This window comes from Pantherophis guttatus, chromosome 3 (genome assembly GCF_059756535.1).
Source record: "Pantherophis guttatus breed Tessera chromosome 3, ASM5975653v1, whole genome shotgun sequence".
NCBI classification, from domain to species: Eukaryota; Metazoa; Chordata; class Lepidosauria; order Squamata; family Colubridae; genus Pantherophis; species Pantherophis guttatus.
The window spans coordinates 65,897,246-65,909,384 of record NC_142065.1 but is presented as its reverse complement, the minus strand read 5'-3'; the positions used below and the strand labels follow the sequence as shown (position 1 = coordinate 65,909,384).

General features: G+C 34.9%; 1 protein-coding gene across 28 annotated transcripts in view; it reads left to right on the top strand.

The window, feature by feature from the left end:
- Positions 1-12,139, top strand: part of DAB1 (DAB adaptor protein 1) — a 728,003-nt gene that overhangs the window by 701,411 nt on the left and 14,453 nt on the right. For 21 of the 28 annotated variants that reach the window (XR_015733114.1, XM_087889766.1, XM_087889767.1 and 18 more), the window contains 3 exons: positions 1,479-1,535; positions 7,601-7,663; positions 8,262-8,370. Coding sequence is in view for 27 of the 28 variants with exons in the window: in XM_087889766.1 (XP_087745892.1) it covers positions 1,479-1,535; positions 7,601-7,663; positions 8,262-8,370 (229 nt within the window). In the remaining variant the exon portion in view is untranslated. The remainder of the gene's footprint in view (positions 1-1,478; positions 1,536-7,600; positions 7,664-8,261; positions 8,371-12,139) is intronic. The other 7 variants (XM_034415187.3, XM_087889770.1, XM_087889772.1 and 4 more) reach the window with 1 other exon arrangement.

The following is a 12,139-nucleotide window of genomic DNA, read 5'->3' as shown; positions in this document are numbered from 1 at the left end:
TTCTAATTATGACTCTTAATTACTATTCAGAATTTGATGTTCTAATTAAAACTCGGAATTTCTGAACTTTCAGAATTTCAAAATGAACCATATACGTTTTGTAAAGTCTTGCTGAATAATTTAGTTAAATTTATTTTTCAAAAAATCAGATCTCATATCATATTAATATCATTGAATAAAAATGATTTGGTAAAATGTTTCAAGATGCTTCAAATCATCTTGGTGTACCCAAGACCTATGTGTGATACTAAGGAGAAATCCAGATAGCAATGGCTGGGTTCACTCTAAAATAGTCAGGGGGAAAAATGTATGTCTATATGTATTTAAGCAATTTAGCTATGTATTTATGTCCAGTTGTTTAGCTCTTCCTTGTTAAATTCAAAATAGCTACTTGAAAACATTACAAAGCAACAGCTATTCCCATGCAAAATGATGTTTCTGTATCAATAAATTGTGATTACTGTGTATTAATGAGCTACCAGATTGATTATGATAAGGGTATAATGCAATCAATGATAGGAGCAATATGTAATAAGGGGAGCCAAATTGGTGAGGGAGATGGAATGAGCCATGGTGGCGCAGTGGTTAGAATACAGTATTGCAGGCTGACTCTGCTCACTGCCTGCAGTTCAATCCTGATCAGTTCATGGTTGACTCAGCCTTTTATCCTTCCGAGGTCAGTAAAATGAGGATCCAGATTGTTGGAAACAATACACTGTCTCTGTAAACCACTTAGAGAGAGCTATAAAGCATTATGAAGTGATATATAAGTTTAAGTGCTATTTCTATGAACATGTCAGATGAATCAAAGGCATCATGGAAGCACAATTAAAGGATAAATATCTATTCAGCATCAGATGAGGTCATTATAACTTCTCCAATCACAGGATTTATTTTTCTCATATATCCTTTTACCTTTTGAGGAAAAAAAGTAAAGGATGTATATGAAAAGCACAAGTACTATGAGCATAATATATAGAGAACATGGCCACTTTTATCCTTTCTCAACTTTCATATGTGATAAACCAGTTACTCCCATTCTTCCTGAAAAGATACTGAGAACTTTACTTACTGACTGACTGACTGACTGACTGACTGACTGACTGACTGACTGACTGATCAAAAGACCAACCGACCTACTTCATTCTGCATCTTTTTTCTGATGGGTGACATAAATAGGCATGATATTAAGTTATATCCACAGAGGAACTGTGGATTCATTCTGAATTCTAATATACACCTATGTTCATGCTCCATTTTCAATTCATTGCATTTGCATAAATTTAATCCCATACAGTATATATTGTATCTAATTATGTTATCATTAACACGAGCAAAAGCATTTTAATAAAATCTAATCGAAGGCTTTTGCTCAGATGTTAAATCAATAATAGTTGAACTCATCATTGCTGTGTCCAATAGTGTATGTCATTTTTCATAAATCATCCATTTTCATGTTCATCAATCATCCATTACAGCTGGAGAATGGAAACCTGTTGTTGGACATAGAAGAAAATCTTGGTAGAATCACTCAGGTAAGCTAATTGTCTGTTGTGAAAATAATTGTTCATAGAACTTTCAAGGGTCTAAATAGACACCGATCACTTAATGTAATAAGGTAGAAAAATACTGGTTTGTTAATATATTGCATCTAGGAGCAGAAATTGAATAATATTTTTTTTTCATATTATATCAAAGCACATACAAAATGACATATGGGAACTAACAGGATTCACTGTGAAACGTTGTGTGCAAATTATGGAATATAATTTTTTGTACAGTGTGGCCTATGGATTATCTGTATGATCAATTCTTAATGATTTGGTGAAATAGATTTAGATAGAATTCTATGCCTCCAAGAATTTCATTTAGATTTGAATTATGACCATTTATCATGAAGCAATGCTCTAATTTGGCAGATGACCAATAAATGTGTCAATGTAATAAAACATTGGACTATAGCTTATGATGGGGAAACATGAAATTGCCTGCAACTGCTATCTTTTTTTGGAGGAATGTGAGAACATAAACCTTTAAAGGACATTAATTAAAGTTTCAGTCTGATATCTTTAACGTTTGGACTGCAATGAAATTTTTGAACGTTTCTACACTTCTCTTAAAACAGATACAACAGCCTGAAAATTGTCCAGCAAAATTCATAAGAGAAATTGTGTTGAAACAATATAAAAAGTATCATATTGTAACTTTATGAAATTAAAAGTTGTTTAAAATATAAGCTCTTTTATAAGTTTGTTGTCTGGCTCAGTGGCAGAGTTAGCGTCTCCTGAAAATAACATACCATGTTCCATGTACTTATATAGAAACTTTAAAAAAACAGTCTGAGAAATATCTGTGTCTCTATTCAGTGTATAATACACTGTGCTATGAAAAAAAGTTAACAGAATAGCCTAAGATGAATTCAAGGATATCTCAGACCAAGACATAAAAATTGACCTACTCAGGCAAAAACAAAATAAGTACCTTGAATAATTATTATGATTATGATTAATAGGAAGCAATAAGACAATGCAAAAGGGCTGTAGATTAGATACAGATATGAGAAGGATCTACCTTCTCATGAGAAGGTATGCTGCAAGTCAGATAGAGAAGTGAATTAAAGAAAAGTAAGAAGGCATAGATGTAAAACAAAAATAAAGAAAAAACTGGGATAAGTATCTTCCACTGACCCTTTCCTTCTTGGTGATCCCACCTAAATCGAGGGATTGTGTGAGTAGCATTTGAGTGAGATTGTGGGAGTACCATTTCTATATTTGGGACAGTGATTGCAGTCATTGACCAGGAACTCATTAACATCAGCCCTCTCCCCAGTTAGTTTATATATGAAAGAAAATCTGCAAGCTCTCTCTACAAAGCTAAAAGTCTGCAAATCTCCAAAGGCTTCGAATCTTTCCAAAGCTATTCAAAGGGATTTTTTTTTCTTTAAAAAAAAACTATTTAATCTATTTGAAGATTCAGTTCAAAAGAGTGTTTTGGTCTTTGAATCAAGACTCTTTTTTTCAAGTTTACATAGTCATATTTTATATAACATTAATAAGATATCCTTGCTTTTAAATGCAATATATACGCACCGTTCTTCAAATATGAATGGTCTTAAATGATTAGATTTAGTGTGTGAAAGAATTAATGAACTTGGTTTATTTTAAACCAACGTGCGCAGATCCGGGATCCTCCGTATCTCTGTGGGGAGTTTGTTCCAGATAGTAGGTGCCCCCACAGAGAAGGCTCTCCCCCTGGGGGCCACCAGTTGACATTGTTTGGCCGACGGCACCCGGAGAAGCCCCTCTCTATGAGAGCGTACCGGCCAGTGGGAGGCTATTGGTGGTAGTAGGCGGTCCCGTAAATAACCATATATAAATCAAATTTTTAAAAAAAGTTACTATTCATAATTCTCTGATTTTGTAAATTCTCTATTTTCCCATTTGTTTTACAGGGGAAAAAAATCCTCATGCTTAAAAAGAGGATGACCAAGTAAAGGCAAAGAAGTAAACATACTTCATGTTTCTAAAATATGGCATATAAATTAATTGTTCTATTTACATGGAACATAGGATATTTACTGAGTGACATTAGAAATGTTTAATACATAGACTTATATATTTTAGTTTATACAAGTACTGTACATTGGCAAAACATTGGACTAGAAAAATCTATGCAAATGCAAATATACAAATCAGGGAAATGTTTATATTTATGTTTAATTATATTTTATTATATATCCATATTCAGAAAGCTTCAAGATTTAAAATATGTTCATGTTTATGTATAGTTGAAAAGAGCAATGAAAGATTTGAAAGTAAAGTTGTTCAGATGTGAGCAGCTGAAAGCAGGCATAGCCAAAATGATGCCCTTCTATTTCAGTATTTATTCTTCTCAGGCAACATGGCCAATAGGGACTTGTCTGAATTATAGCTTACAAATATCTGTAGCATACCAAGTTGCCTATTCCTGGTTAGAGAAAACACCTGTTTGCAAATATTTAAAATTCAGCAATGTGTTCCAAGGAAAGAATTTCTGCTTATCAATTCCTATATATAAGATGTTCCATTGATCCACTGATCATTTATCAATCCTCATAGGAGCTAGCAGCTTGGCTTATAGTTTTAGTAGGATCACATATAGCATCTCTTATGAACAATAAATAATTGGTTTTGTGACTGTCCAGTTCTCATTATTGCAAAAAACACTTCAATATCAATATTATCATAGGAATGGTTTCTGTTAAATTCACATGGAAGCAGGCAATATTCTGATTTAGTTCAAATAAAATATGTACTTGCAAAGAAACTTATTAGTGTCGAAACAGACCATGTATTTATATTGTCAAGTTAATTTTCTTAATTTCATTATTTGCATGCTAATGCAATTCCTCATCCAATTCATCAGTTTGTCATATCATCATGTTTTCTTTACATCTTTCCATAAATAATTCACTGTGTAGTTACAATTATAACATACATAGGTGTGCTACATTTGCAAATTCAACTGAAGGCTGAGTTTGCTAAGCACTGACTATCATTCAGAACTAGAGAAACATATAACCAATTTCAGTTTACCAAAGATTCTCGCCTTTACAATAATTATATTCTTATAATAGTGAGGATTATCTGAGTTTCAGTTTCAGACATAACATTGTACAACTGGTACTTTACCTCTGAAGCCACAATTTGTATAATAGCATCCTTGTAACCTGATTGTAAAAAGTACAGGCTGCTTTTATTCTTCTTAGAATAAAATTTTAATTAACCAAAGCGCTGCTTTATCAAAGCACACTTGAATTCTAAAAGCTGAAGAAGTATTTTCCCATAACAATTGGGAAATAAATCCCTTTTAAGCAGTAGGAGTTTTCTGTCTTCTTACTACACAAGAATTGCAACCTCAAGAAATGAGAAGCATCTTATTAAATGAAGCTTTTTATAATGCTATGGATCATCCTCCTCTACCCTATCTGGTACTTAAATAAGGAAGGACTAGTAGCATTTTTTATTTTTTCTGGAAAAACTAGTAATTTTCCCTTTAAAAACAGCAGCTACTGGCATTCTCTTGGATGGGGAGAAGCCAGCTGAAAGTCAACTCTAGCAAGATCGAGTGGTTGTAGGTCTTTATCTCTGCCCATCGGGTTAGGAGAATTGACATCTTTGGTGGATGAGGTAAACTCACCCAGATGTATCTGGTGCATGGCTCCTGCTGGAACAGCAGATGGCAGTCGGGACAGAAGAGGTGGTATTTGTACAAAATTCATCTTGTGTGCCAATTGCAAGTATTTCTGCCTTGTTGGGAATCATATACCTTAGTTATCTTCTGTTTGATCATTGCAATATTCTCTAATGGGGCTGCCCTTGAAAATTAGCTGGAAGCTGCAACTGGTCCAAAATGAAGCAGCACATGAAGCTTGCTCTGCAGTTCACCTGAGTCAGGGGTGGGATTGTTCATTGTTAACCATAATTGTTAACTGGATATTAATTTTAATCTGGTTCACCGAACCGGTTGCTGCAAGGACTGGCTGATCCCGCTCACCCCACCCCTCCCTTCCCAGGAGTCTCCACACAGCCCGTTTTGGATGCCAGGTAAGTGCAGGGGCTATGTGGAGGCTCTGGGAGGGCAAAAAACAGACCTACCAGAAGCCTGAAAACGGGCCCATTTCCGGCCTCCGGAGGCTGGGGGAGACCATTTTCATCCTCCTGGAGGCTCGAGGAAAGCTTCTGGAGGCTGGAGAGGGCAAAAAAAACAACAACCCACCCCCCACCCCCGTGGTGCAGGAGGTCAAGTAGACCACGCCCACCATGGCCACGTCCACTCAGCAACCGGGCAGAGAACCGGTTGCTAAAATTTCTGAATCCCACCCCTGGTTATATCACAGCTACATGAACTGCACTGGTTCCTAGTTCCTTTCTGTGGGAAATTCAAAGTGATGGGTATCACCTTTAAAGTCCAACATGGCACAGGGCTAGGCTAGTTGTCTAACGCCAGATCCTCTCCCTTAAATATTGTCACTGATGGGTCTTTAGAGGCATGCCTTCTTGGTGGCCACTGCAGTCTTGAAATTTGATAGATCCCAACCCTTTTAGCCATTCAGAAGGCTGTGAAAACCACCCCAAAACCAAGCATTAAACTAGGCTAGGTGGAGGTGTTTTAGTCTGGTGGGTGGGCGGAAGGATATTTTTGTTTTTATCTTTGTTTTTATGGATTGTTGCCTAGAATCATTATATAATAAGCAGCCACATAAGTTATGCAAATAAATAAATACTGTTTGGTTGGTTCCTTAAATGCTACAGAAAGGATCTAATTGATTCTTTTTCCATCTCTGAGACCTGTTATTTATGTTAACTAGGCCTCAACAGTTAGCATCCCTTTCCTAAAATGTGTCCCTAAGAAAACAAACTTAAAACTCGGAAGCCACTTTTTTGAACAGTAGTTTCTAAGTCACTTTACACATTCTGGCCATTAAAAAGATACGAAAGATATATTTGACTTTTGAGTATTAGTAAAGATGAAAAGTCCTGCAAAAATGGCAGTTAACATTGTTCATATTAATCATTGTACCTCATTTCCTTTCAAAGGGACAAAACTAAATATCTTTCATTGGTGTTGTTTCTGAAGACTAATCCAGTGCTTGTCAATCCAATTATAGATATTATTACTTTCGTATCTCTTCTGGATATGCGATTAAATGTCATTTTTATTTACACTGATTTCAAATTGTTTTATTGGAGTTGAACAGAAGGCCATCTATGTTTACTGTTGGTTTTATTTATTTGTTTGCTTATTTAGTTTGTAATATTAATATGCCGGTTTTCGGTGGCTTAAAATGGGAAATAAGACAATATTTTGATAATGGAATGAACTATTTCAAACAATAAAAAAGTAAGATAAACCAGTATAGAGCATGAGCAGAAATCAATGCATAAGTGATGGTGCAAAGCTTCGCAAGGATGTTCACAGGCTTTTCTCTATGTTCAATTCAATTAAATACAGGTAGTCCTTGACTTACAACAGTTCATTTAGTGACTGAAGTTACAACGTCACTGAAAAAAGTGACTTATGACCATTTTCACACTTATGACTGTTGCAGCATCCCCAGGATCATGTGACTTTTGTGACTTTCTGACAAACAAAGACAATAGGGAAGCCAGTTTCACTTAACAACTATGCTACTAATTGAAACAACTGCATTGATTCACTTAACAGCTGTGGCAAGAAAGGTCATAAAATGGGGCAAAACTCACTTAACAAATGTCTCATTCAGCAACAGAAGTTTTGGGCTCCGTTGTGGCAGTAAATCAAGAATTACCTGTACAGAAATCAGATTAATATATATATATATATATATATATATATATATATATATATATATATATATATATATATATATATATATATATATATATATATATGAGAAAAAGATATTAAACATTAAAATGTAAAATACTGCATAATTTTTTTAACATGTTCCCCTAGTACCGAAAAACTGGCAATCAGTACCTAAATAATTTACTTAATGTTGAGAAATTGAACTTGCTTTACCTTTTCCATGGATTAGAAAAATATGGCTAATTCTGTCTTATTTTGAAATTATTTACAGGCTGTTACCCAACTAGAGCTGTTTGGGGATATGTCCACTCCTCCTGATATAACCTCTCCCCCTGTAAGTATTGCTGTTAAAATTGCTGGATTATTTGTTGTATGCCAATGTCAACATTTTTATAATATCAATATATAACACATTTTGATATTCATGAGAAAGACTGAAGACTGAATTTGACGGAATTCCAAAAAGAGTTACAGTCATGTTATCCAGTTTGAATTTCTTCCTCTATAACATTGCAAATTATCTTACTTTTAAAACCCTAATTACTTATGCTAATCCCCTGTGAAGTTACTAAAATTACACAGCCTTAGACTTTTATGAAGAAACAGGTGCTGAAAGAATTTGCATATATTTTAGAAGTTAAAAAAGAACACTTTCAGATTTTGCCAAATATCTATAAATTTTATGAGAATTTGGTGATACCATTTCTCGTCCTGTTTCTAATGATAGGTAGCTTTCCTTGTCACTTGTTCACATTTATCCCCTCTCCCTTCTACTACTCCCACCCATCATCCACTGTTGTCTTTCCTTGTTCATGCACTAGCTCTTTTAATTAGAGAAAGGATATGGAACTAGTTCTTGGCAGTGAAAGCAGCATATGAAATATGACCTGTGACAGCTTATCAAGGGATTTTAATTGTTTCTTGTTTTATAGACCCCTGCAACTCCAGGTGATGCCTTTATCCCATCTTCATCCCAGTCACTTCCTGCTGGTACAGAGGTATTTAGTTCTGTACCTTACAGCACTGCTGCTGTACCCTCAGGTAAATCTTTTCCATCAAGCTCTTTAACTGGAAATTTGAAGCTCAATCTGGGACTTAGGGATGTTGTTGTGTTACACATCAAAACATTGGAAGCCCTAGACAGATCTTGTATGATTTGTAATTTTAGTAATTAGATACTGATTCATACCTCTTTGCTCCCATATCTGTAACATATGAGCCATTGCAGAGCTAATATCACAGACAAAATGTTCACCTCATCTCAGCCATTTTTTTTTCAATCATTCTTATTTTGCAAATTTGGGGGAACCCTTGAGAATTTGATTTCATAATCAAAGTAATAAATCGCTCTTAATTATTAGAAGACTGTTTGATCCTTAAGATTATTTCTTTTTCTTTTGAAGAATCAGTTGCACTAAAGGATGAAAACTATTGTTCAGTATTCTTCAGAGACCAAAATGTAAATTTTGTTAATATTGTGCCCCACTTTTGAAGCTCAGAAAGGTTTGCAGATGTTAAATTTACTTGTTTCCTGCTATTTTTGAATTCTAAAACAGTTGGCACTGACCCACTGCTAGGTCAAGGTATAATTTCATTTTTATGCATAAGGTATGCGTATTTTAGGCTGTACATAGCTCATCGTCTAAAAGCAAAATTCTGAAACATTCCTATGCAGAAACATTTGAATTTACTTGGATTTTGGTAATTAATAATTACAATATCTATGACTTAAATACTGGAATATAATCCAGGATGCTTGGCTGTAGTCCCTCTTCATCTGGATGATTTTGAATCAGTTGCTGTTTCTCAAGTAGACCAAATTTACAGGGTTGCTTGAAAATAAAAAGGTAGGACTATTTATCTGAAAAGAAGATAACCCTGACAATCACCATCTAATAAAGATAGACCAAAAAAAAAACTGTAAACACTTACAAATTATGTACTTTTACAATAGTTTAAACATACGTTCAAATCAGCCATAAAGTACTTACAAAAATAAAAATAAAAGTTTTTGTAATTTGTTCCACAATCCCCAAACTTGAATATATCTGAAAATAGATATATAATGCATGCAAGAAAATCTAAGAATATTTCTAAACCAGAAGAGTTTGACAAGAAAGATAATTCTAAACACAAGAATAGAAGGACTTATTATTTGGCTATAGAAAAAAAAATGGAAAATCTTATTTCTGCCAAAGCAGGTATTACAAAGTATTGACTGAAAGGATGTTTAAACTTCTCCATTTGCTATATACACTGTTATTGTAATCTGTAAATAGCTGTACATTACATAAATAATACATGTGTTGAAGTTGCATCAGGGTGCCATGTTTACTTTTGTGCCTAGTAGACATTGTGTTAGATGACCCTGCTCTTACATTGATGTTAGTTATAGATTCCCTTTACATTCCTGTGCTTCATGCAAAATAGAAGCAGGTGATAGTTATCAACATCATAATCAATGAATGACTTGGCTTTATTAATCAAAGAATAACTTTGGTACAAAATAAACAAAAAGAATCTTGTATTTAAATGATATTCTTTAGATATTTGAATTCCAGGCATGAATGTGGGAATTACTGAAGTAATGTCTTAAGATACAATATGTACCCAGCAAGTTGATTTTTATTTTATTTTATTTTATTTGTAAAGCGACAGTTGACATAGATGATGATGACAGCAATGATTCAAATATTTGGAAGTATAACAATCATTGCACTCGGGTTTCCCACAAACATGAACAGAGAAATTTGGTTGATTTTAAGTTGACAGCAGTTTTCATTAACTGGAGTTATAAATGCTCACATGAGTGTTACTATAGCTTCTCAGGCCTGTCCCACCATGGCAATCTGAGGTAGTCAATCACTTCTTAAGGTTTAAACTTTGAACAAATCCCATGGCTTTGTGACTCAGAGTAATATCAATTTTAGCTAATTTAAGTCATAACAAAAAAGTAATATCAAAGTTCAGAGATCCTTGAGGTATAGTAGTAACTGTCTCTTCTAGCAATAGTGGTGAATATCTGTAGCTCAGATATAGGATGAGGGTGAAGGTTCATTCTCCGAGCTTGTGTGTTGGTTTCCGAACATTTCATTACCAGGCTAAGTAACATCTTTAGCCGAGTTTAGGGAATGTCAGTATCAGTGTTCTTCTGTTTATAAAGGCTTCAGGTGTGGGTATGTCAAGTGAGGGTCTTGTGGTAGGGAGGTTACTTCAAGTCAGGATCATTGGGAGGCGAACTGCTGATGGAAAGGTTGTGTGGGTTGGTTGAGGGTCAGTGCTGTCTCTGGTTGGATGTGCAGTTGATTTGGATTCTGAAGGGTTCGTAGGCTGCTTGTAGGTCAACGTGACTGTTGATGGAATTGCTTGTGGAGTGCCAGGCTTTGATGAACTCATGAGTGTGGCAGGTGGTAGCATGGCTGACCATTTTTATGTTGCTCCAATTGAATTCTTCTAGCTTCACAGATGCAGTGGTTGGGTCTAAGGAAGTCTTATTTTCAACAAATGGCTTGACCCTTTTTTCTGTAAATAACATTTCATCTACATTTGTTCTACTGGCATTGTTAATATGTTCCTTTACTAAACTCTTTTCTGTCCATTGTAAGATAAAGGCCAAAAAAAAGAGCATTACGTTCCAAGCCTAAAGTGTATACCTATAGATCTTTCAGAAATATTCTATATTCTAACAAACTGTTGATCATTTCAATCTGGACTTATGAACTCATGGGCATTAAAATAAACATGACTGAAAACATTTTGTTGCAACTTGCTTGCAAATGCCATGTCCCATCCATTCCAAAGTAAGTTTGTGGGTGAGGAATGCAATTCCACATAGTATGGAAACTAGTATATGTGCACTTATACACAAAGTTTGGAAAATTATAATTTTGCTATATCATTATCTCTATCTCCTTCTCTCTCTCCCCCCCCTCTCAAAATATTGCTTTCTTGCAGCTTATATGAATACATAACTGGATGTATAGTTGTCATTTTTCAAAACAGGGATAAGGAACTAGTTTCTTGCATAAATCAGCACCAACTGCATAAATCTTTTCAGGATCAAAATTACTTGGGTGATGGAATATTGTCAAAAATAAAAGAGGAAATAAGCAAGTTTGGTTCTTTAAAAAAGGAGGTTAGGAACAACTTAGAAAACCCCTTTTCTCCTAGGTTAGGAGCTATGATGAATAGGCAACAGATAAAAGAATGTTGTCAGTTAACCAACTTACTAAAAATAAAAGAATAAAGCAAGCTTCTGAGGTGTTTATAATTGAAAACCAAGCTACAAACACTGCAAGCAGAGTGCAAGTTGCTATGATCTGTGCCAGGGTGGATAATTGAGATGGAAAGTGGGTGACTATCTCAAGTATTCTGAACAAGAGAATCTCTGATCACATAGATTCTCATGAAAAAAAAAAAAACAGAACTGGTTCACTCTTGTCCTGCTACAGGAAATACGGTTTTGTTAAGACCAATATAGTTTTGTACTAGCCTAGTCATAGCATCTCAATTTTTATTTATTTATTTTATTTATTAAATTTATATCCCGCCCTTCTCCCCGAAGGGACTCAGGGCGGTGAACAGCCGAGAATTAAAATAACATGCAATATAAAAGTTAAAATAATTAAAAATAGATTAAATTAAACGGCCGCCCCAATTTAAAACCCCTAGCAATACAATTAAAAAACCCCTAAAACCTATTCAGGCCAGGCCGGCTTGCTGAAATAAAAACGTCTTCAGGGCCTTATGGAAAGTGCGGAGATCCGGAATCAGCCGTATTCCGGGAGGTAGCTCGTTCCAGAGGGCGGGT